The sequence below is a fragment of the Microcaecilia unicolor genome, chromosome 6 (assembly GCF_901765095.1).
Source record: "Microcaecilia unicolor chromosome 6, aMicUni1.1, whole genome shotgun sequence".
In the NCBI taxonomy this organism is placed as follows: domain Eukaryota; kingdom Metazoa; phylum Chordata; class Amphibia; order Gymnophiona; family Siphonopidae; genus Microcaecilia; species Microcaecilia unicolor.
Genome location: NC_044036.1, coordinates 231,906,292 through 231,932,298, shown reverse-complemented (window position 1 = coordinate 231,932,298; position 26,007 = coordinate 231,906,292). Strand labels below are relative to the sequence as shown.

General features: G+C 43.4%; 1 protein-coding gene across 1 annotated transcript in view; it reads right to left on the bottom strand.

Moving 5' to 3' along the window:
• PNPLA7 (patatin like phospholipase domain containing 7) overlaps window positions 1-26,007 on the bottom strand; it is a 2,530,065-nt gene that overhangs the window by 1,418,818 nt on the left and 1,085,240 nt on the right. Inside the window, exon 15 of the mRNA XM_030206608.1 lies at window positions 11,567-11,667. Within this exon, the coding sequence (XP_030062468.1) occupies window positions 11,567-11,667 (101 nt within the window). The remainder of the gene's footprint in view (window positions 1-11,566; window positions 11,668-26,007) is intronic.

The window sequence follows — 26,007 nt, the reverse complement described above, 5'->3', positions numbered from 1 at the left end:
TAACAAAGAAGAAAGATATTCTAGGCAAAGACCATTCATGATCTTTGCCTAGAATATCTTTCTTCTTTATCTGGTTTTAAAGACCATTCACAATCTTTAAAACCAGATATAGAGCCTTAAAGTGAATCCAGGGATTTATATGATAAACCCAAAAGAAGGGAGTTGCAATAATTGATTCTAGTAAGAATAACGCTTGAACAAATTTTTGCAATTCATCTAATGAAAAATAAGAACGTATCTGACGTAGATATCTAAGCTTTAAATAAGTAGCAGAAATTTAATTTCTTGACATGAATATCTGAAATTTAATTTCTTGACATGAATATCTCTATTTAGATGAGAATTGATCCAGACGCCTTGACGTATCTGTTTCCTGAATTTGAATCACTTTACCTCCTAATTTTAGATTTGAAGATGAAAATATTTACCATTGACCCACAGCATAATGGTCTTTTCTGTATTCATCTTAAGTCAATTATCAAACATCCATCTTGGTATTCTAGAAAAACAATGTTGGATGTATCCAAATAAATGAAATACTGTGTAGGTGACTGAAAAAGTACATGAACATTGTCTGCATAAATATAGTAAGGATTACACAAGAGTAGAAATCTTTGTGTATGTATATATGTATTTTATTTATTATTTATTATGATTTATTTACCGTCTTTTTGAAAGAATTCACTCAAGGCGGTGTACAGTAAGAATAGATCAAACATGAGCAATAGGCAATTACAGCAGTAAAAACATTCAAACAACGATGTGTATATATATATGTTACAATGTTAAGAATTATACTTGTTTCTTAGCAGTATTCCTTCTTCCAGCTCAAGAAGTTTGCAGAGCAAGCTTACCAGTATCTGGTCAGTAAGAGAGATGACAGTTATCTCTTGGCCAGCCCAGGCAGCTAGTCCTTAGCTTAAGATTTGCATCCATAATTGCTAGCTGACTTCTCTGTAAGCGAGGGTACAGGGAGGCACTAAGGCACACTCTCTTCAGAGCTATCAGAGGTGCAACTGCTCTGGTTCAGTGCCAAAACTCTTCTTTTGTCTTCCAAAAATCCAGTCTCAGACCTCTTTCCACTACCCTCAGTTGACTATTTTGCCCAATCAGTTCACGCATTCCTCCTGTCCAGCAGACAAAATGCAGGCCTGAATAATGATCATGTCCAACGTTGATACAGACACCCCTCCCTGCGAGAGAGCTGGCGTCTACCAAGGGGCCCACAATTCTTATCACATACTTGTGTTGGTGTAAATCCTGTCTTATTACCAGCTCTACCCCCAAAGATGACTTGCATGTTCTCTGTGCTATCAGTGTCCTTGGACTGACTGACATGCAGGAAATGTTCATGCAGCCCATGAGTCTTGCTTAGAAAAGATGGTACATAGCCTATTCAGGTTTCTGATGATAGGCCACTGTTGCCCAGTAGGTGACATGCCAGATCTCTGTACCCCCTTTATTCCCTCTTCTACTCATCACTTGCTCTTCGTCCACTATCCCGTCTCCATCTTGACATCTGAAGAGATGGTGCCTTCTGTTATCTTTGTCCTCACTTGTGGAATTCTTTTTCCCTTGATTAACTGTAACCCTCCTTTTCTAAAGTCAAGAAATCAGTCTTCCATCTTACCTTTGACTGACCACTTCTGTCTTGCCTTTCTACGTGCTAGCGGTATTTCTTTCTCCTTGTCAGTTTGCCCTGCCCTATATTTTCCTCCTGTCTCCTCCCCCTTTCCCCACCTACTCTTTCACTTCTTTCTTTTTTCCTGTTTTTCTCTACTGTGCATTATAATATACTAGGAAAAAAGGCCCATTTCTGGATCAAATGAAACGGGAGCTAGCAAGGTTTTCCTCCCCAACACTCCTCCCCAACACCCCCTCCCTCCGTACCCACCGGTTCGTCGTTCTGAAGCCACTGACGTCATAGGTCCGCACCTCATGAACGCACCTTCATCAGCTTCTTGGTTGCGAAGCCACTGACGCCATTGCCCTGCCCTCGATGCGTGACGCCATTGCTCCGCCCTCGACATCATCACGTTTGACGCGAGGGCGGGGCACAGCGACATGGTGCTTTCGGTGGCTTCACCACCACGAACCCTTCATTACGGAAGTGACGTCAGTGTCCTCAGAATGGTGAGGTTGTGTTTTATATACGGAAGTGACATCCCGTGTCCTCAGAACGTTGAGGGTGAGTTTTATTATATTAGATTTTCTTTACCTATTTTTTGTTTTGCTGATTATAAACCTACTGCAGCATCCTAGTGCACCTGGTGATATATTGAGCATATGCAAATAAAAAAATTAATGTGAATGTTTCTAGGACCCACAGCCCATTGAGAGGCCGGACTCTTATGCGCTTGCCCAACCTTAATTTCTGGCACAGAGCCCTCCTGCTTGTCCTTTCTTAGTAAACTGATGTGTATGCTCTTTACCACTTGCTCAGTTTGTATATTTTCCCATCTCTGGCACCCCAAGAAAGAAGAAAAAAACACTTCCATAGATCACAGCATGAAAGGTTGAAGAGGGTGGCGGTGTCCAATGAAAGCAGTTCCAGAGGAGATGTCAGTAAAAAGTTTTATTCAGACAAATAAAGTGCCAGGTATACAATTCCAAATTACAGTGGTGCACTACATCGGTGGACCCAACACAAGCTATTTCGACTCTTGGGCCTTCATAAGGAATCCTGTCATATAGCGCACAAGCGGATACCAAAGCAAAGCCTTAGAGCACAAGCTTTGCCACAGCAGGTTTCCTTTTGGCAGGTTATTGAGCTTGTTCTGTAAGGCTTTGTTTTGGTATCCACTTGTATAATATATGACAGGACTCCTGACGAAGACCCAAAAACCGAAACACAGCCTATGTTGGGTCAACCAAAGTAGTGGACCACTATCATTTGGAATTGTATACCTGGCACTGTATTTGTTTGAATAAAACGTTTTACCAACATCTCTCCTGGAACTAATTTTTTTTATCACCTCCACCCTCTTCGACCTTCCGTCTTGGGCACCTCTTGACTCTAGGTTATCTATTTTCTAGATCAATTCTCTGTAATTTATGAACCATCTCCAAACCTACATGCATTTTGGCTATGATTTTCTCATGCCGCTTCACCTGCATCTTCACTTCTTCTACATGTGTCACTATTTCCAATACTTCCTTTTGAAATGCTGGAATTGTTTTGATTTTGTTCACTCCTGCAGCATTTTTCTCTCCCACTCCCAACCACTCCTTTAACTCCTTTCATAATAAAGCTACTACTTCTGCCTGATGCCATCTTGCTCTGTTCATGTCATCCTCTGACCTTGTATAAGGTAGACCTGAACTCTTCTAACTGCTTGCGCACTGACATCCTAGGGTCCTCTGCTTCTTTTCAGGAGGCTCTGGTAGATGAATATACTCTTAACTATGGGGTTTAATGCTACTAAAGTCCGTGTCCACATGGAGCCCGCAATTCAGGCTTCGATCTACCTGATGATTTCACATCATCCTCCTTCCACTTGCTTCTTCTCCTTCCACAGCTGCTTGTTGCTTTCAGCAGCTGGCTGGGTCCCACTACTGCCTTGAGGCTGGCACCCTCTTTCCTGAACATTTTAGTCATGGCTATGTACAGTCAACTAATCCTTCTTCCTCAACATTCTCACACATGAGGTACGCAGCTTCAACTCCACCTCTTACTTCACATGGAAGAACAGATAGCCCTAGCTTCTAGTAAATTGTTTTTCTTACCCAACAATTCTTGCTGAGATGGCTTTGGGCTCTGAATAATGTGACAGTTCAGAGATTGGAAACATTTCCTTACCCCTCCAGACCATTCCAAACATGTTGGGTATATGTTCTCCTGCCAACAGGTGGAGACTGAATTATTGAACTATGACATCACAGCATACAGCTTTCCACACCAGTATGTTTAGTCTCCAGCAGGTCATAAGTGAGAGTTTTGATGCTGTCGGGTAGGTCAATTAAAGAAAAAATATTGGTTATCAAGGTAGAGAGAGTAAACTATTTTCTTGGAGGAAGGCATAATTCAGTTAAAACCTTAATTGATGCAGCCCATGTGTCTTGCTCAGAAAAGATGGTACATAGCCTATTCAGGTTTCTGATGATAGGCCACTGTTGCCCAGTAGGACACCTGAATGTGGAGTTCCCCAAGGATCCCCCCTCTCACCAACCCTCTTCAACCTAATGATGATACCCTTAGCCAAACTACTAGCCAAAACCTCAACCCCTACATATATGCAGATGATGTCACGATTTACATCCCGTTTAAACACGATCTAAAGGAAATCACCAATAAGATCAACCTAAGCCTTCAAATCATGCACTCCTGGGCAGATGCAATCCAGCTAAAACTTAATGCAGAAAAAACACAATGTCTGGTACTCACCTCACAACATAACACAAGCAACTTCGCCACCATAATCACACCAAATTTTTCACTTTCCGTCTCAAATAATCTGAAAATTCTAGGAGTCACCATTGATCGAAACCTCACACTTGAAACCCACGCGAAGAACACAACGAAAAAGATGTTCCACTCCATGTGGAAACTCAAAAGAGTAAAACCTTACTTCCAGAGATCCATCTTCCGTAACTTGATACAGTCAATGGTGCTAAGCCACCTGGACTACTGCAACGCACTGTACGCTGGCTGCAAAGAACAGACTATCAAGAAACTCCAAACAGCCCAAAATACCGCCGCCAGGCTCATATTTGGTAAAACAAATATGAAAGTTCAAAACCCCTAAGAGAGAAACTCCACTGGCTCCCACTGAAGGAACATATCACTTTCAAGATTTGTACAATTGTACACAAAATCATCCAAGGAGACGCCCCAACTTACATGCTAGACCTGATAGACCTACCCCCCAGAAATGCCAAAAGATCATCTCGCAAATTTCTTAACCTACACTTCCCCAGCTGCAAAGGACTAAAATATAAGCTAACACATGCGACCACCTTCTCTTACATGAGCACGCAAATGTGGAATGCACTACCAACGGACCTGAAAACAATCAATGAAACATCGAACTTCCGTAAATCTCTGAAGACATATCTCTTCAACAAGGTCTATAAAGAGAACCCTTAGCTTAACTTTACTACTCCGCCAAACTACCTAGCTCAGAAAGTTATCTTTCTATAACTATCTGCTTAGATCTCTCTTCCTATCTATAAGCTTTTTGCACTACCAATTGTATTTGACATCCTGGAATGGTGATGCCATAACAGGTCTCTGTAAGCCACATTGAGCCTGCAAATAGGTGGGATAATGTGGGATACAAATGCAATAAAATAAATAAATAAATAAATAAATAAAATTGGTGTTAACTGCTTGAAGTTGCTTTTTTGGTACACTTGGGTGTTACGCCTAGGGGTGTCTCTGTCTCCCCAGTTCTGAGAGTGGGCCCTTGAGTGCCCTGCTGAGTGTACTACCGGCACATTAAAAAAAGAAAGAGAGCGCTGAATAAAGTCAGTGAAGTGTGTGCAGGGACTTGAGAGAGCTGTACCGGGGAGAAGAGTCTTTCATTACCAGCCTGAGCTGCATGGTTTTTGTGAGGTGAGCGTGCGCTGGCAGGATGTTGAAACTTGGAGGCAGGCGGAACACAGCAAGTGCTGCATCCGCTGTTGTTCTCACCAGGCCGCAGGGGCAGCAGGCAGTTTATGCTCCAAGTGTGACCAAGAAGCTAGCAGCTCAGTTTCCACCTCTGTTAGAGCCCTCAACAGTTGAGAGGTGAGCCTTCTCAGAGCATGCTGGCCTATGACAGATAATTAGAGTGAGTCACTGTACAAACTGTGGTAATTAATATAATGTTTCAACAGAGAAATTCTCAAATGTCCCTCAATCATTGGGTGCAGGACACCCAACCTTAGCAAGAAACTCCACCATTTTTTCTTCTGCTGCCTGTCGGTTCTTAGTTTGAAGGGGAGGAGAGGCAGGGGACAGGAAAGCAACAGGGTTTGTCTTTCTCGCTGTAGATATGTGTTCCCCTGAGTCTGTTTTATTGTCGCTCATTTTGTTTAAAAAGGGGTGCAGTGCAACCAGATTTTGGACATGCATGAGTCTGAAATCTCGGATCCTTCCAAAAATTATAAAGCAGTTGTGGAAGAATAGTATGAGCTGTTAAATCTGCTCTCATGGGGTGTTAAAGGACCCTGTGAATCTGCAAGGGGAGCTGGGTGATAAATTTTTAGCTGAGGAGGCAGTATCCCCAGGGAAAGATGCCTCTAATGGTTAGGGTCTTTCACAAGGAAGAGTGAGTTACTGGCTATTAATCTGTAGGTGCTAGCAACTTTAAAGATTTCAGATGACAAACCAGCAGATCCTGCTAGTGGAGGAAATTGTCTGCAGGAATTAGGAAGTCTTCCAGTGCCTTCCCTCTCCATAGTGCGGTCCAAGATATGATTTTGGTGGAATGGGAATGCCCATATGCTAGTCTTAAGGTGGGCTGCTCGATGTCTAATACATATGTTGCCTGAGGAGTATGAGAGATGGCATCTCCCTAAGGTGCCTTGGTGTCAGTTGTAACCAAAAAGATGACAATTCCAGTAGAAGGGAGCAATACACTAAAGCTCTAGCCACTGCTAAAATACTCTGTATGATGATCCTGCCGATCCTTATTTTCTGTGGGTAAAGCAACTGCCAGAAACTTCATAGAAGGATTCTTCAGGCAAATCCTCTTCTGTTGAGGGCCAAGTGTAGTCTGACCTGGTGGCTGTGCCCCATCAAATTGAGACCAAAATGGAATAGTAGTCTCCACAATGGACAGCAGTCACCGTGGATGCCAGCCTTACCAATTGGGAGGGGCACATTGTCAGGATCCTCTTGCCCAAGGGCAGGATGCCGGAGAAGAGTTGGTCAATCCATTTGTCTGGCATTGCTTAGTTTACAATCTTCTGGGTGGCAGTGGTGTATGTCAGTTGTTAAGGAAAAATGAAGTCAGCATGTAGCAGATGAGAAGGCCATAGTGATGCTTTGGGGCAGAGAGTCACCTTCTTGCACTGTTAGGCTCATATAGTGAGTATGGAGATTGTTTTTCACCAGAAATGCTTTGGATCTGTGGAAGTGCACCCTTGAGATGTCAGATTGTGGATCTCATGGCCACCTTCCAGAATGCTGAACCCTTGAGAATTTTCAGTCAGAAAAGAAAGTGGCATTCAAAAGGGAATAGATGCACTTCTACAACTGTGGCCTGTCTGAGGTCTCATGTACACTTTTCTCTGTGACCCCTCTTGAGTAGTGTTGTTCAAAAAGATAGTAATCAAGGACTTGTGATTGACCAAAGAAACCCTGATACAGAGATTTTATTAGACTTTTGGTGGTTCCTCAACTCCCCTTTCAGAGGTCCAACTCCATACAGCTTGGCTATTGAAAAGATGGGACTATACAAACAGGGTTACTCCACTAACATAATAGTGACTTTATTACATTCCAGAAAATCTTCCCACTTGGTTAGTGGCTGGAAAAGCTTTGAAGCTTGGTGTGTGGAGTGACATGCAACTCCTTAAAGCTGCTGTTTCAGATGCTTGAAGTTCCTTCAGGATGTTTCCATTAAGGGGTGAGCCTTTTCTTCCCTTAAGGTTCAGTTGACAGTGGTGTTTATAGAAGTTTGGTTCAAAGTCGACTCTTGGACATACCTAGATGTGTTTGGTTTTTTTCAGGGGAGTGAAGTTTCCCTTTCCCACTTTCCTTTAGACCACTGGGATGTCTCATGGTGCCTCCTTAGGATTTTAATTTAGTTTTGTCAGCTTTAGTGCATGCTCCTTTTGAGCCTATTTAAGGACACTACTTTGAAGAGTCTCATACTGAAAACAGTTTTACTAGTTGCTATCTGCTTGGTGAGAAGGGTTTCTGAGTTGCAGGCAGTCTCCTGTCAAGATCCATTCCTAGTGTTCTTTAAGGAGAAGGTGGTATGTTGGGCCTATTCCATCCTTTCTAATGTAGTTTTGCCATTTCATCTGAATCACACTCTGCTGGTATTTTCAGAACCTGATGTGGGAATATTGTCACAAATTGGATGTGGGACACATTCTCCATTGTTACATGTCTGCGATGAATAATTTCAGGAAATCAAACTTTTTTTTTTTTTGTGTTCGATGGTGTCAAGAAGGGTGAAGCAACCTAAAAGGCCATGGTGGCATGCTGGATTAAAGAAGTGATTGCCTCAGTACACATCTTGGTAGGTAATTTAGTTCTCTCTGTTTTGAAGGCCCATTCTGCTTGAGGTCAGGTGTCATGGGCATATCAGTTGATTCCACCTCAAGAGATTTGCAAGGTGGTCACTTGGGCTTCATTGCATTCCTTTGTAAGACGCTACAGATTGATGTACAAGCCTGGCAACATGCAGTGTTCGGGTTCATTGTCATCTGCAGATATCATGTCCTGTCCTTGAGAAATTCTGCTTCGCTACATCACATGCCTCTGGAATGGTCTGGAAGGACATCAAGGAAGGTGAAGTCCCTCCAGACCATTCCAGAACCATTCCTTCACACTTTGAAGAAGATATTTGTTTAGCTTATCTCATCTCTATAGTTTCCCCTTAGCTCTTTGTTAGGGCTCCTAAGAAGTTTCAGTATGTCGGTCCTTTGCTGTTCCTGAGAAATATATGAGAAGTTAGGTGTTTGGAGACCTAGCATCCCACTGCTTTAAGAACATACTGGCTGAGTCTAGGCAGCATGGAATGCTATATTCAGTAATGTCATAATTTACTAGTTGTCAGTCTCCACCTGCTGGCAGGAGAACATATACTTATGTGTTTGGAATGGTTTGGAGAGACTCAAGGAACGGAAAGTAGGAGGTAAGACCTAATTTGACCATATTGAAGGTTAATGTCTTCCTAGTTGGCATTATTTAAAATACGATTCAGTGGGAAAATATCTTCAACTAAAGTTGTGTCACTTAAAGGTAGAAGCTACATTTCAAGTCAGGCACCTCAGTTATATTAGGAAAATTTTTAATTTTCCCCATTACATTGTGTGCTGTAACTTGTCGTCTCTTCATGCAGAAAAGCTAAGGTGTAGTCTTCCAAACTTGTCCAGGACTTCTGGTATCCAAACTGCCGAGTCTGTGAAAAGTAGCAAAAGTTGTGACTCAAACTTAAAAGTGCCAAATGGAGGAGTGTCCAGACCTCAGATCTCAGCAAGTAAGTGCCCATACAGTGCTGTAGTATCCAGGAATTTCAACATGCAAGATGCTCATAGGTACTGAGGCCCCTGTATGCATTGTAACATAAAATGTGTAAATACGTTGTGAACCACTTCCCTAGCAGTGTATGCACCACCCCATCTCCACCTCCGTAATCTCATTTTCAGAGGTAGTAGATAAGTATGAAGATTAACGCCAACCAGCACAGCTTCCCTTCATTGTATTTTTGATTCTGTGAGCATTCTAGTATTCATTTAATGTGTAGAAATATTTTCTTCACATTGAATCTTGATGCTTGTTAGTTGAAACTGTGTGCTAGAGGGAATTTATTTGCTTTTTATTCCAAGCCTCACTCCAGTGGGCTTGGAGTTACGTAGCTAAAAAGGTAAACTATGTAGTAAAACTGACATAACTCAATTTATGCATCCTATAATATCGTACAGTTAGAACAGGCGTATATTATCTAAAGCCTAACTAAAATAAAATGCCAAGCGAAATCACCATGATTTGGCTTTCTTCTTGAACACTAAACAGTTTCTTGTTGCATTTCCAAAGAAAACAGCTCTGGAGAGGTGCAAAGAATAAACGATGTGGCATAGGTGGGCAAATACTCTGTAAGTACTTTGGCTCAGAAGGATGTCAAACTGTATAAAAATGCCACAGCTATGAGCCTTGGTCCCCTGCCTAGACTTTGGTTCAGGCTCTAAAATGAGGGAGAAGCTTACAGGCCTGAGTGGCTCTTGCTTGAGCTCCCAGTGTTGGAGCACTGCAGAGAACAACAGGAAACACAAGGGTGGGGGTCCAAAGGACAGAGTGACATTGTGGTCAGCCATGGTGTGAGAAAGGAAAGGTGTAGCTGGATGCAGGGTCTTGCTTAAGATTTGTGGTCAAGCAAGCTAGAGACAAAACCATGTTAGCAAGATAGAAGCTACGCATTAGTATGAGCCAATCAGTGGTAACCATGACATTAGCATAGATCCAATCAGGTATATCTATTGTCATATTATCCATATCCTGAGGGCACCTATAAAATCAGAGTATTTCCTGGTTTAAGTTGGAGAGAAGGGTTGCCACTCTCTCTCTCCAAGGGAAACCAATGTGACCAGCAGAATTGACAAATTACCTAATTGATTTCCCTTGTAAAACCTTTAATTGGTAAGAGAAATTATAAAAGATTAGGAACTAATTAACACCTGTTTGCAGCTGGATTATTATATTCCTATAACTAATTGATTGTACGTGCCTGTTGTCAATCACTGATTTGACTTGTATCTTGGCAAATAAACTCTTCATTCCAAATGATGTTCTGTGGGCTTCACTTAATGATGAAAGGCTGTAAGTATAAATGCTTTTGCTGTATCAGGCTATCTTTCGCTGCATTGTATAACTTGTAATCTAAATCCAGTTTGTCATAAGGCTGGTATCTTTTCCTTAGACCTAACGTCTCTCTCAGTGGCAATTCCTTTTAGAACTTCACAACTTCTTGATTACCCCAGTACTAGTGTTCTTTAGAGATGGAGTCAGATTTGAGGTCTCTGAGCCTTCATATTAAAACAAAACTTAAAAAATGAAAACCTTAAAACATATTCTAAATTCAGCCAGTAACAACAAAACTTCATTAGGATGGTCTTGCTGAACAAACACGTTATCTTATTCTGAATAAATTGCAGTCACCCCAACAGCTTTTTACAGAGGTCCCAATACAGACCATTAAAATTGTTAATCCTGTTAATAGTTAGGCATGCATAAGATCAACAAAGTCCTTTTCATGTACAAGGAATCAGATCAGCCATAGAAATCCCAAACTTGCAAAACATCGAATTGTTGCTCATATATGATAAGGCATTGATAGATTAGTTTAGTATCACCCTCAAATTCCCAACTGTGCTTTAAGTTCAGTCCCTTAATGCATGGAACACCTATGTCTTACACTTAGAGTGGCGAACACATAGCATTGTTGACTTTAGGTGTTATAGCCAATTTTTGATCATGGGGCCAATTTGCTGTAGCCTCTCAAGCAGGCTTTCAGATCTGTTACAGCCAGGCACTGATCCATCCCCATGGTAATATGACTCTGGATATCATCAAAGAAAATGACATCCCACACTAGACTTCTCGGTCATACCTAAATAGGACCAAGATACAGGGTAAAAAGGGAAAGGAACCCAGAGGTAAGCCATACTGCAATGTCAGCAGATCAGAGCAAACATCCTGCCAATCCACTGATTATGGCCTGTCCTTAAAAAAGGAACCTATCCACTGAAATCCCAGCTGATGAAAGACCTTGCAGTACTAAATCATAATTAGTAGTGTCTAAAGCAGCAGACAGCAAAAACCCATGAAAATCTATGCCCCTATCTGCCAACCAAATATCATTCATAAAGAACACAGGACCATCTTCTGTCATTTAAACTGGCTCTACTGTACCTTACTCACAAAAGGGCTGATGGGGGAGTCCTCTGAACTAAGGCAGACTCTGGCTCTTTCATAAGCCATATCCATGTCCGATTTAGTAGCACAGGAATTACCTAGGAAAATTAAGTTTCTGTGATTAGGTTTAACTTAGCAAGTGTCCCAGTCAAAGGCACTGGTATTTTTTCTAAAGAGCACTTCACTAGCAGGCTACTCAAGGTGGCAAGCGAGAAGACAAGTCACAATATGTAAGAGATTCATGTATAAGTCAATCAATACACCCCATAAGAATTAAAAAAAAAAAAAACCAACTGAACTAAACCTACATTAATGCACCAAAAGATGAAAGAGATACATCTTTAATCAATCCCACAGATATGTGGTCTTTGGCTACTATAGGAAAGGCTGCGTGCTACTTCAAATTACTTCTACGGGGCTGCAGAGAAACCAGAAAAAGAACTCACCTGTTTCAAATGTAATAATAGATAGAAATAAAACAAACCAAAATAAAGGAAAATATGATGCTACTTTTTTTATTGGACAATTAATATATTTTTGACAAGCTGACCTAAAGAGGGCACTTGCCCTCAAAAACTTGTCAAAAAATATAGTTAGTCCAAAAAAAAAAAGTATAACCTTTTTTCCTCTCTTTTATTTTATTTCTATTACTTTTAGAAATAGTAACCACACTGCCATCCCTAGAATCATGCACATTACAATATTTTGCATAGGAACAGCCTCAATTAAACACATGCCCTCCTGTGATCAATCTCTTTTACTTGAGAGAGTTCCCCTTCGAGTCCACTTCTTGCGATATTTCTTTCCAAGACATAGCTTCATGTGATCTTCTGAAAATACTGACTGGAAATGATAGCTATGAAATGAATCTCTTTATTCACAGCTGCCCTTATTTTCAATACTCAAATATCAAAAATCATATCCACTATTAATAAATATATTTCCTTGCTCAGTCCACGTGTTGAAACAGATAGAGATGCTCTTTTTAGACGCATAAGAGTGCTCAAAAGATTTTGCAATACATGAGCATTCAAAAACCACACAAGTCATCTCTTTTTATTTGATCTACAAAATCTTTTGATTATTATTAAGGAGGCCCAATAAACAACATGATAACCTAAGATCCCAGTTTTCATCAGAACTAATAGGGTTACTAGAACTCTCTACCAGTCAAAATAATACTTTAGTGGCAACCTCAAGATTGAGCTTCAGTAATCATGAGTGAAAGATCTGGTTTGGACTCACACACCAGGCTCTTCACTCCTCAGGCTGGCAGGACCAAGGAAGGAGCAAAGGAAGTGCTCATAGTTCCAATGGACAGGAAGATGATGTGGTCAATGTGTAACAGATAACATCTATTGACCAACTTAAGACAATACTGTGCCAACTGGCAAATTGATTGGATATGATAGTAACAAACACTAAGAGTTACGCTCTACATTCCTTTCAATTAAGAAGTTACTTACCTGTAGCAGAGGTTCTCCGAGAACAGCAGGGCAATCATTCTCAGAACTGGGTAATGTCATCCGAAGCTCAGTGCGAATGCTGCTCACTGCTCTGTGTCTTTAAAAGGACTTTGGCAGGTGCCTTCCTGCCCGACGTGCAAGCGCGGGATCAGAGGTCTAATGATATAGCTGGAAAAGACAACTCCAAGGGGAGGAGGAAGGGTTTGTGAGAATGATTGGTCTGCTGTCCTCAGAGAACACTTGCTACAGGTAAGTAACTTTACTTTCTTCAAGGACAAGTAGGCCATATCATCTTACAGCTAGAAATCCCAAGCTACCAAGCTCACCAAAAACAATGCTAGGAAAATTGGGACTTGAAATGGCAAGGCCTAAACAACCTGAAAACAAAACAACTGGTTGTGAAGGTGTATCCTGGAGTAGAAATAACAGGCCTAGACACCAAACAGATTCCTATCTCAGAAAACCTGAAAATTCTTGGAGTCACCATTGATACCCACGTGAAGAATACAACGAAAAAAAATGTTCCAATCGATGTGGAAACTCAAAAGAATTAAACCTTTTTTCCCAAGAAACGTCTTTCGCACCCTGGTACAGTCACTAGTAATAAGCCACTTGGACTACTGCAACGCTCTGTACGCAGGCTGTAAAGAACAGACCATTAAAAAACTCCAAACAACAAAATATTGAGGTCATCCAAGATGGCGTTTGGGAAGGTCGCATGAACACCAGCTCCTGCTGCCCTTCCCGAAATTGCAAGCGGATAACTTACCTATTTTATAATGGGTAAGAGAAAGGGGAAGCTTGGAACACCCTGCTCCACGGGTCAGGCGAATCCCCCTGCCGCTCGTCAGACGACGCTAGAGCAGTCGGATCTAGTTGTTCAGAGGATTCAGGCCGGCGCTTCGACCGGTCCAACGGAGATCTTGGACCTTAGTGCAGAGGGAGTGACATTGAGCCCCCCTCTGAGGATAACCCCCCTGAGGCCCGGAGGAACTTTGTTGGCAACGGAGAACCAGCCGATGGTGGTGTCCGGAAGTGTGACCCCTGCGGTTGGCAGTGGAGACCCCGTTGCTACTTCGTCTCCGATCGGAACACCATTGCAGGCAGGCTTGATGCCGAAGGCCTCTCAGCCTGTACGGAACCGGGACAAATCCTCTGTGGGAAATCGGGAGATAGTGAAACCAGCGGTTATCACCATGGACTCCATTTGGGAGGCAATTCAAGGATTAAACGCCACGCTACTCCAGGTAGCAGGTTCTTTGGAGAAGCTGTCACAGGCTCAGTTTGAGATATCCGGAAAGGTGACTGAGCAAACATCTAGGGTGGACTCCATTGAAACTGAGGTAAACTCCAATAAGAACTTTATTCAAGCTATAATGAAAGATAATAATGCCCAAAGAAAAAAAATTGAATATATGGAGAACCAGCAGAGGAGAAATAACCTTCGGTTTTTGAATTTCCCTAAGTCCCCTTTAATCCCTGCCAAAGAGATGTTGAAAAAGTATTTCACTGAAATTCTGGGGATTCCCTCAGAAGCTTTTCCTCCATTGACTCGAGTTCTTTACATCTCTGGGGCAGGAAAGGGGATTATACCATCTCCTCAGCTAAATTTAACTCAGTTCCTTGAAAACTCAATGGAGGTTATCACAGAGAGGACGACACTGCTGGTAGTTTTTGCTCTGGAACTGGACCGCAATAATATTTTTAGGTTGTTTTTCCACCATATTTCCACACCTTTTATGGGTTCAAAAATTCAGGTTTTTCCTGATCTCTCTCGAGAGACACAAAGAAAAAGGAAAGATTTCTTATTATTAAAAGCAAGAGTCCTACAATTAAGTGGGACCTTTAATCTCAAGTTTCCATGTAAATGTTATATTTCCTTACAATCCACTAATTATATTTTTTTCGAACCTGAAAAACTTAAAATATTTATAGCTAGTAAGGAGTAATCTGGCGTTAACATGAATTGTATTTATCGGCTGCCCTGACTTGAGTCCTTGCCCTTTCCTGATTAAGATTTATTTGTATTTTGGTAGATTGAGGTGGGTTACCACATCATTTTGGTGTTTATAGATGTACCTATATCTTGGATCAATAATTTGTGATCTAATATAATATATTGTTGTTTCCTTTTCTTTTTCTTTTCCTCTTTTATATATGTCTATGAAAATTAGACTTTTGTAATGCCATTTATGTTTATGATATAAATGTAATAAAAAATCAATAAATAGATAATTTAAAAAAAAAAACTCCAAACAACCCAAAACACAGCAGCCAGACTCATCTTTGGAAAACCTAAATATGAAAGTGCGAAGCCCCTAAGAGAGAAACTACATTGGCTCCCGCTCAAGGAACGTATTGAGTTCAAGATCTGCACAACCGTGCACAAGATCATTCACGCAGACGCCCCACTCTATATGCTAAACCTAGTGGACCTACCGCCCAGAAACGCCAAAAGATCGGCTCGCAAATTCCTCAATCTGAATTTCCCCAGCTGCAAAGGAATGAAATACAAACAGGCTTATGCTACGACCTTTGCATACAAAAGCACACAGTTTTGGAATGCGTTACCCAAGGCCCTGAAATCCATGAACAATCTAACCAGCTTCCGCAAAGCTCTGAAAACACACCTCTTTAACAAAGCTTACAAAAGTCACCCTCAATGATACAAATCATCCCCCAAACCACCCAAGCACACCTAAAACACTTCTCACACAACATACCCAACATCCGCCTATCTAAATCCTCTTTTACCTCAGCTTATGATCAACTGTATTTAAACCATGTACTGACTTTATCATAACCCTACTCTGTAAGCCACATTGAGCCTGCAAAAAGGTGGGATAATGTGGGGTACAAATGCAATAAATAAATAAATAAATAAATTCTGCAGGACTGTCTGACCAAACCAGCTGTCTTGTCAGGTATTCTGCTCAATGCAGTAGTGAGATGTGAATGTGTGGTCCGAAGACCATGTTGCACCCTTGAAGATCTCTTCAATAGATGCTGACCTCAGGTGGTCTACAGACACAGCCATGGCTCTGACATTGTGAGCTGTGACATGACCATCCAGAGTCAGAACAGCTAGGGCATAAGCGAAAGAGATGCAGTCTGCCAGCCAACTGGACAAGGTAATGGCTATACCCATCTTGTAGGAATCAAAAGAAACAAAAGACAGATGGACTGTCTATTGGCTTTAGTCCACTCCAGATAGAAGGCTAAGGCTCACTTGCAGTTCAAGGTATGAAGTGCACTTTCGCCAGGATGGGCATTTGGTGTGGGGAAGAATGTTGGCAGAACTGACTGGTTCAGATGAAACTCTGATACCATCTTATGAAGAAACTTGAAGTGAGTGCAGAGAACTACTCTGTTATGACAGAACTGTTTAAGGTGGAACAGATACTAGAGCCTGGAGTGACTCTGCAAGCTGAAGTGACCACCACCAAAAATAAGACCTTCCAGATCAAGCACTTCAGATGACAGGAATCGAGTGGCTCAAAAGAAGCTTTCATCAGCAGGGGGAGGATGTTGTTTTAGTCCCATAACACAATCGAAGGTTTGACAGGGCGCTACGTCAACAGCAAACCTCGCATGAAGCAAACAACTAGAGGCTGTACAGAGATGGGCTTAGATCCCACGCAGTTATGAAAAGCACTGTCAAATCAGACTCCAAAAGGTGTAGGAGCTAATCAAGCAGTTTTTGTGTAGGGCAAGTGAGAGGATCTAAGGCCTTGCCCTCATACCAGATGCCAAAAATCCTCCATTTAAAGGAGTAACTCCTCTTTGTGGAATCTTTCCTGGAAGACACCAATAATCTGGAGACACCTTCTGGCAGGTTCGAGGCAAATTCTAGGCTCTCAACATCCAGGCTGTGAGAGCCAGGTACTGGAGGTTGGTGTGAAGAAGAGACCCCTTGTTCTGAGTATCAGAAAAAAACACTCCAATCTCCACAGTTCTTCAGAGGGTAACTCCAGAAGATGAGGGAGCCACACCTGCTCAGCCAGAATGGGGTGGTGAGGATCATGGAGCATCTGACTTGCATTTCAGGAGAGTCCTTCCTATTAGAGGAATGGGAGGATATGCACAAAGAAGAATTGTTTCCTAATAGAGAAGAAAGGCATCTGCCGCTAGTCTGCTGTGGGATCTGAATCTGGAGCAGCACTGAGGGACCTTCTTGTTGAGATGAGTAGCAACATCCACCAAGGGGATGCTCCACTATCCAAAGATCTTATGGGCAATGCCCGTGTTCAGTGATCACTGATGCATTGCATGACCCTGCTCAGCCTGTCTGCCAGACTGTTCTGTTTTCTTACCAGATACGTGACCTGGAGCGCCATGCTGTAACTGGTGGCCTAGGTCCACATTCCAACTGCTTCCTGACAGGGGGTAGGACCCCGTACCTCCCCCCCCCCCCCCCCCCACCCCACTTGTTCTCATAATACAAGGAAACCTGGTTGTGTTTGAATAAGGATAATTTTGTTCAGCAGTTGATCCCTGAAAACCTTTAGAGTGTACCAAATTGCTTGGAGCTCCAGGAAGTTGATGTACAGCAAAGTTTCCTGGGCAGACCAAATCATGAGTGTGAGGCCCATCTACAGGGGTCCCCCGGCCCAAGTTGAATGCATCTGTGGTTATGACCTTCTAAGATGGAAGAATTTGGAATAGTAGTCCCAGAGTCAAATTGAAGCTAATGGTCCCCCAGAAAAGCAAATGAGCCAAATTGGGAGTGATGTGAATGATATCCACTAGGTTCCCCTTCGCCTGAGACCACTGAGGACCTAGGGTCAACTGGGCTTCCTTCAAAAGGAGGTGTGTCATGGGCATGACGAACTGTTGAGGTCATATGGCCCAACAGTCTCAACATCTGCTTAGCTGTGACCTGTTGGCTGCTGCGGACCTGAATGGTGATGGCTACCAGAGCATCCGCTCATATCTGCGGGAGTTAGGCCCGAACTTGTACCATGTCTAGCAGGGTTCCAATTAACTCTAATTGCTGTACAGGTTGCAGGTGGGACTTTCGGTAATTGACTACGAATCCTAGTAGCTCCATCACCTGAACAGTTTGTCAACGTGCTATTGACCAGCCAATCATCCATGTATGGAAATAGATGTACTCTGTATAAATATAGTACAGGCCTGAGGCCTACTGGAAGAGCTTTGCCCAACCTAAGGGTTGCTGATTAAAACAGGCCAAGGGAAGAATTGGTATTAAAAAGTACATTTTCTAAGCTGGCTATAGTTTGATAGATGGAAATAGACTCTGACCACATAACAGGTGCATGAAAAAAGCAGAAGTGAAAGAACATTGTGGCTAGAAGAAGACTGGCCATCTGCCAGAAAAAAGGTGAAGGGCTTGTTCCAAGGGTAAAGATAGCAAAATCTGTGGTTAAGAGGAAAAAAAGTGTCATCCGGCCACCTGGGCCATTTACATAGAAGTAGTTTTTTTAGAACTCCATAGAACCTAATGGAAGAAAAGGGTATAAATATGGTTGGCATTTGGCATGTAGAGAAGAGACTTAGAGACTAGAGGCTGACCTGTGTCATCTCTGTCAAAGACTTCTTCATAAGAATACCTTGCTCCATTTCTATGCATATGTAACCTGATTTGGGTGAGTAATAAACTTTCTAACTAAACCTGTCTATGATCTTCCTTATTTCTTACTTATAGGGAATTTGTTAATCTAATATGGACAGTGAAAAGATTAACCAGAATAAAATGACAACCCCTTTGGGTCTGGTTGGGGAAATGTACATCCCTAGACAGACCCCTGACACAGTTGTATGGTCCATAATTGGTCCATGGTTATTCACTTTAGATTAGAAGTTAGTGGGTTCAATGATTGGAGTCAGATGGGGTTATTAACAGCCTTCCCCACATAAGTCTAGATTTAGGGGACCTAAGAATCCCCATTTATTTCAACTCCCAGTCTGCATAGCAATGCTACGACTATCATTAGACATTTGGTAAATATCCTGGGAGCTGATGCAAGGCTGAAGGGCAGTATGCGATACTAAAACTGTCATTTCCCCACATGAAATCAGAGATCCTTCTTGTAACTAGGAAGTATCTGTACATAAGTAATGCCACACTGGGAAAAGACCAAGGGTCCATCGAGCCCAGCATCCTGTCCACGACAGCAGCCAATCCAGGCCAAGGGCACCTGGCAAGTTTCCTAAACGTACAAACATTCTATACATGTTATTCCTGGAATTGTGGATTTTTCCCAAGTCCATTTAGTAGCGGTTTATGGACTTGTCCTTTAGGAAACCATCTAACCCCCTTTTAAACTCTGCCAAGCTAACCGCCTTCACCACGTTCTCCGGCAACGAATTCCAGAGTTTAATTACGCGTTGGGTGAAGAAACATTTTCTCCGATTTGTTTTAAATTTACTACACTGTAGTTTCATCGCATGCCCCCTAGTCCTAGTATTTTTGGAAAGCGTGAACAGACGCTTCACATCCACCTGTTCCACTCCACTCATTATTTTATATACCTCTATCATGTCTCCCCTCAGCCGTCTCTTCTCCAAGCTGAAAAGCCCTAGCCTGCTTAGTCTTTCTTCATAGGGAAGTCGTCCCATCCCCGCTATCATTTTAGTCGCCCTTCACTGCACCTTTTCCAATTCCATTATATCTTTCTTGAGATGCGGCAACCAGAATTAAACACAATATTCAAGGTGCAGTCGCACCATGGAACGATATAACAGCATTATAACATCCTCACACCTGTTTTCCATACCTTTCCTAATAATGCCCAACATTCTTTTTTTTTTTTTTTTGAAATATTTTTATTAGTAAGAGAAATGTACAAACATCCAAAAGTTCTCCATATAGCAATAACACAAAATATCGCTCAAGTGATTTACATTTGAAAATAATAATAATATAATACACCGCAACCCAATAATGGCACAAACAAATGACATGTGCTATCTAACCGTTGTGTCCATTCCTCTCTATTTTCAGCTTTTCTTCCCCCCACCCTTCCATGCCCCCCTCCCTCCCCTACAGAACCAAGACCTAAGTGCCTGAGGTACAGATCGTTCCTGTCTCCATAATTGGTTATACTGATTGAATTATACTGTTATACAGTTATACCATTAAACATTTATACCATTACACTGGAGGCTTCCCCAGGGGGCAGCTGTGTCAGTTTCACAAAACTGCTTCTCCAAAGAGAACGGCCCGGTGGGGGCCTACCCCATGGGAATTCAAACTGACCTCCTCCTTCCCAACCTGCCATTTGCTTCATGCTACTATGCCACTGAGTAAGAGGAGGAGGAATTTTATTCATCCAATGTTGTAGGATAACGTTTTTCGCTAGGATCAGCGCCAGTAAGACAAAACGGCATTGATACGGGTTCAGTCCCTGTGCAGCCAAGTCTGAGTCCAAGACCAGTAATAGGACTCTATAATTCCATTCTATGGGCTGTTCTAGCACGTCCTCCAGATGCCTCAACATCCAGAACGTCTGCAGCGCTGAACATTCTAGAAATTGATGTGCCAGGGTACCTTTGTGATTTACACATCTATTACAGTCCTCTGATGCCCATAGTCCCATGGCCTTACCCCTACTCCTGGTAAGATACACCCGGTGCAGGATCTTCAATTGAATTTCGTGTCAACTCACATTAGGGGTTACCTTGTAGGCCAATTCAAAGCATCTCTTAATCTCCCTTTCCAACACCGCACTGCCCACCCCTGAGCTCCACTTGGTGGCTAACGTGTCCACATAGTTGGTTGGCCTCCACGTTTTACCAACTTGGTACCAAACTGAGAGCTTATTGCGTTCTGTGGGCAGTTGCTTGAACACTACATCTAGTGCAGTAAAGGATGAGAGTCTATTACTCTTCTTTTTCAAGGATAACACATAATGCCTGATTTGTAAATAAGAAAAAAAATAAACGCCGTGGGATATTCCATTTGGCTTTAGATTGTAAGCTCTCTTGAGCAGGGACTGTCCTTCCCCATGTTTAAACTTGTACAGCGCTGCGTAACCCTGGCAGCGCTATAGAAATGCTAAGTAGTAGTAGTAGTAGTAGTGGCTTGACACTCTGCGAATGATAGTATGTGGGTTCCCCCTTCTACTAGCACCTGCCCTACATATCTACAACCTATCTGCTCCCGTTCCTTAAAATATCTGGAGCCCCTCCCTGCGGGAAAGTCGGGATTATCTAGAAGTTCTATGAATGGAGAGGGACCCGCTGCTTCCCCCACCCTCTGTCGCCACCAATCCCACGCCATGCGTAACAGCATTAAAAGAGGAGAGATCTGAATCTGTGATCTCCTGCCATGCAGGGTATTGAATACCGACCAAGGGTGGGCTGTGAATTCCCACACCCGTGGCGGTGCATATTTATAGCAACCCGTGTGTATTTCGTAAATCCATCTAAGGAGCGCTACAACATTATAAAGACGAAGATCCGGTAAGTTGACTCCCCCTTCATTTCGATCCCGGACCAACTTACCATAACCTATCCTAGCCCTCCGTCCCCCCCAAATGAATGAAGTTATAGCTCCCCGATATACCCTCTCATCTTTGCTGTGAACCCATATTGGCAACATCTGTAGGCAATACAGGATCTTAGGGACAAGTACCATTTTGACAAGCGCCACTCGTCCCAAGAGTGATACTGGTAGGTCTTTCCATTGATGGCACAATTTTCTTATCCCGTCCAACTTCTCAGCTACGTTCTTTTTATACATGACCTTGAAATCTATGTGTAGATAGACTCCCAAGTATTTCATCGGCCCCTCTGCCCAAGTCAACGGAAAGTCTGGAGAGCTTTGGCACTTACAATTTTTGGATAGCGCCATAGCCTCTGATTTATCAAAATTGATCCTGAGACCGGAAAAAGAGCCAAACCGTTGGATCACGTTTATGAGGGTTGGGATACCACTGGTCGCCTCCCCTAAAAAGATTAACATATCATCCTCAAAAAGATTTATTTTATATTCATCCTTCCCTATCCAAATTCCTGTTAGTTCTTGGGACTGCCGAATTTTACTCGCTAGGAGTTCCAAGGCCAGTACAAATAACATTGGGGATAAAGGGCATCCCTGGCGCATGCCCCGGAGCAGTGGGAACGACTGCAACAAGGCGTTGTTTATCAAGAACTGTGCCGTCAGATTCCTGTATAGCGCTCGCGTCCCCCGCAGAAATTCCCCGTAGATGCCAAATTGAGGAAGCACCCAAAAAAGATAGTCCCACAGTATCTTATCAAAGGCTTTTTCTGCATCTAGGCTGACAATAATATTATCTCTCGGCTTGCCTCCCTTAGCCTGCAAAGCACTGAGCGCTCTTAGGATATTTGTGGACGCATATCTCCCCGGCACAAAGCCCGATTGGTCTCCATTCACCAAATGGGGAAGCACCTTCCCCATCCGAGCGGCCATGATGCTGGAAAACAGCTTAATATCTTGGTTTAGTAAAGATATGGGACGATAAGATCCCAGCGCCTCTTTATCGCGCCCCGGCTTCGGCAGCACTATGATGGTGGCATGTGTCAAAGTCCCCGTGGATTGCCCTTCCGTGCACAGTGCCTCACATAGATCACTGAACGGCCCTGCTATCTTCCCTCCTAAAATCTTGTAAAATTCTGGCCCTAGCCCATCAGGTCCCGGCGCTTTGGCTAATTTAAGCTTTTTAATGGCTGCTTGAATTTCCTCACCCGAGACTCTCTCATTCAACGCGTCTCTTTGGTCTTGAGAAAGCGTCGGGAGCTGAAGATTCTGGAAAAAGGCCTCCCTTTTAATCTCATCAGAAGTCCCCTTATCGTACAATGATCTATAAAAATCCACAAACGCTGCCTGTATCTCTTCCTCCCTTTCCAGTTTCTGTCCCCCCCTGTTTTTAATACTACTGATAAGATGCTTTGCAGATCAGCTACGTACCAGGGTTGCTAATAAGCTCCCCATTTTATTGCCCCACCTATGTAATTTATATTTGTATAGCTGGATATCCCGCACTGCCCTTTTGTTTAACGTCTCGTTGATCAGGGCTTTTGTTTCCTTAAAAATGTCCTTTGCCCTCTCATCTCCTCTCATCATCGCTGCCCTAGCGTTCTGCAGTGCTGTAAGCTGGTCAAGGAGCAACCCCTCTCTTATCTTCCTAGTCCTAGCGGTATATTCAATGATTTTGCCCCTCAGTACAGCCTTCCCTACCTCCCATAGTGCGACCGGATCATTCACAGAGTTCTTGTTATCCTCTAGAAAAAACTGCCATTCCCGTTGCAGATAGTCTCTAAATTCTTGCTCCTGGTACAGTGTGGGGTTCATTCGCCAGCCCACTTTGCTCCTAGCCCCTCCCATGGCAACATCCACCCACACCAGACTGTGGTCCGATACCACGGCTATTTCAATCCCCGCCACCTTGCTCACAGAGAAAAGGCCCTGTGATAATAAGATACAATCGAAACCTTGCCTGACACCCGTGAACAGTGGAAAGGAAAGTATAGTCTCTCTCGTCCGGGTGCAACACCCTCCACACATCCACAAGTCTCAGGTCCCTCTAGCAGCCCTACGCCTCTGTCTTCTGCATCCTTAGGTCTCATCTTTGGTGGATTACAATCAACTAGAGGATCTGCTGTTATGTTAAAGTCCCCTCCCACGATCAATTTATACTCTTGTAGTGGAACCAGGGCCGCTATTAGTTTGAGAAAGAATTTTTGGGAGTAGACGTTAGGGGCATACACCGAGCATAAAGCCACCTTTGACCCACACAGTATACCCATCCATATCACAAAGCGACCCTCAGGATCCTGGACCGTCTTGTGGCACGTATAATCTAAGCTTTTACTTAAGAGAATGGCCACTCCCCTCTGCCGATTGTTAAAGGACGAGTAAACCAGTTCCCCCACCCAGCCTTGTTTCAATTTCAGATGCTCTGTGGCTGACAAATGAGTTTCCTGCACCAAGAGAACCCCCACTTTTAGTTGTTTACTATATTGCAAGATCTTTTTGCGTTTAATGGGTGAGTGGATTCCATCTGCATTTAGAGAAGCTATACGAATGCTACCCATTTCCTCACACTAGTGTTTTTCTAATACAGTGTGTTCTACCTTTGGTACTCTTCCAGAGTAGCATCCCAGCTATGCCACCCTGCAAAATTAGTCCCCAATGTATATCTTGTACCTCCCTTGTCCTCTGATCTCCAAAGTGAAAGCTCTGACTCCACTGCCGCATATCCCTGCCCTTTCTCCCAGGTCTCGGTCCTATTTGCCTAATTCCCCTCTCCCCATTCCCTCGCCCCTCCCATCCCACCCCCCACCCCCCTCCCCCATCCTCTCTCCTCTTCCCCCCTTTCCTATGTCCCCATTCAGCCTCTCTTCTCAACCCCAGACTCACATACACATCCGCTCTTTGAGACATCTCATCATGTTCCCACCCATCATGCATCCACCTCCTCACGTCCTCACTTGTCTTCCCTTTGTATCCTTTGATTGAGATTTGAACCCCCTCAACCATCCCCAACAGAAATATGCATCAACTCCCAACCCCCACCCGCTCCCCCCATATCTACATTTGTTGATTTGGAAAAGTAATTTGCATACCAACATACCAACACTTCAACTTTGAGACCATAGTCCATTCCCAACTTAACTGAACTGCAAACAGAACCCAAAAACATAACAGTAAATAATACGGTACCTAGTACGGATGTAGCAGTGAGCAGCAATTTAAACCTCATTTTATGCTTACTGCCTGTGTCAGATCAACTTTATGTCATTCATATATTTTGCCTTGCCGCTCTAAGACCAACATGCTATTAGTTCCTGGCAGTTAGGCTAAACTTACGATCCCCATCAGGACTCTATCTTTGTCCGAATGACTGGCAATGTTGGTGATCCCTGGCTCCCAGGCCGCTGAAGCTCCACTGCACGAGCGCATGGTGTATTTGCAAGGTATCTCAGGCCAATCTATCCTCTCAGTGTTCACCACTCCACTAAAGCACTGATCCGTCAGTCGTCTTCTGAGCCTCCCTTGCGCACATGCCTCCGCATCAAATCGTCCGCAATTAGACCGCTACTCAATTCAAGGCTTTCCAGGTCCACTGTCTGCTCTGTTGCTCCTCCATTGAAGTACCTGCTCAAAATAGTTCCTGACTCACTGCGCGCCATCTGCGATCGCCTCCATGCCCTGCCGCGGCGCTCTCGCCACTCTCTCCAGAAACGCTTGGATTTCCTCTACCTTTGTGTAAGTAACAGTGCGGTTGTCGTGAGTAACTCGCACTTTGGCCGGGTATTGGAATGCGAACTTGATGCCATGCTCAAATAGTTTCGTACAATATGGCGCCATCAGCTTCCTCTGCTCCATGACCTGGAATGAAAAATCTTGAAATAATAAGATCTTTTTCCCTTTGTACTCCAGGTTGCGTTGTCTCTTATATTGTTCCAGAATTTTAGTTTTATCTGCATAGTTTAAATATCTGGCAATGACAACCCTCGGGCGATCTATTCCCTCTCTCCGTGTTCCTATGCGATGGATCCTCTCCACCTTACCGGATTCCAGTGCAAGGCCCAGCTGTTGGGGCAGCCATTTTTCTGCCAAGTCCGTTAGTTCCGAGTCCAGGGCTGATTCGGGGATACCAACAAATCTGACATTGTTGCGTCTTCCCCTATTCTCTTGGTCTTCCACGCGGTCGAGCAGTGTGCGCATCTGGGATTCCAGGGTGCCGAGGCGCCCCTCTGCCGCCGTTGCTTGATCTTGTGCAGAGATGCGCTCCTCTGCTTGCTGTAGTCTGGCCGTGTGGCCTGCTAGGCACTCCTTGATTTCGTCCATGCCGGTGTGCAGTTTGGCTAGTTTGTCATCCAGCAGCTGTGACATATTTTTCAGGGACATTTGAACTATGTCCTCATGCTGCGGAGTGAGGCTCTGACCACGTCCAGGCGAGATCGATGAGGCAAGCGGGGATTGTGACGCCATTTTATTTTTCGCCACGCTGCTCTTCTCCTTCCCCGATCACAGCGTCT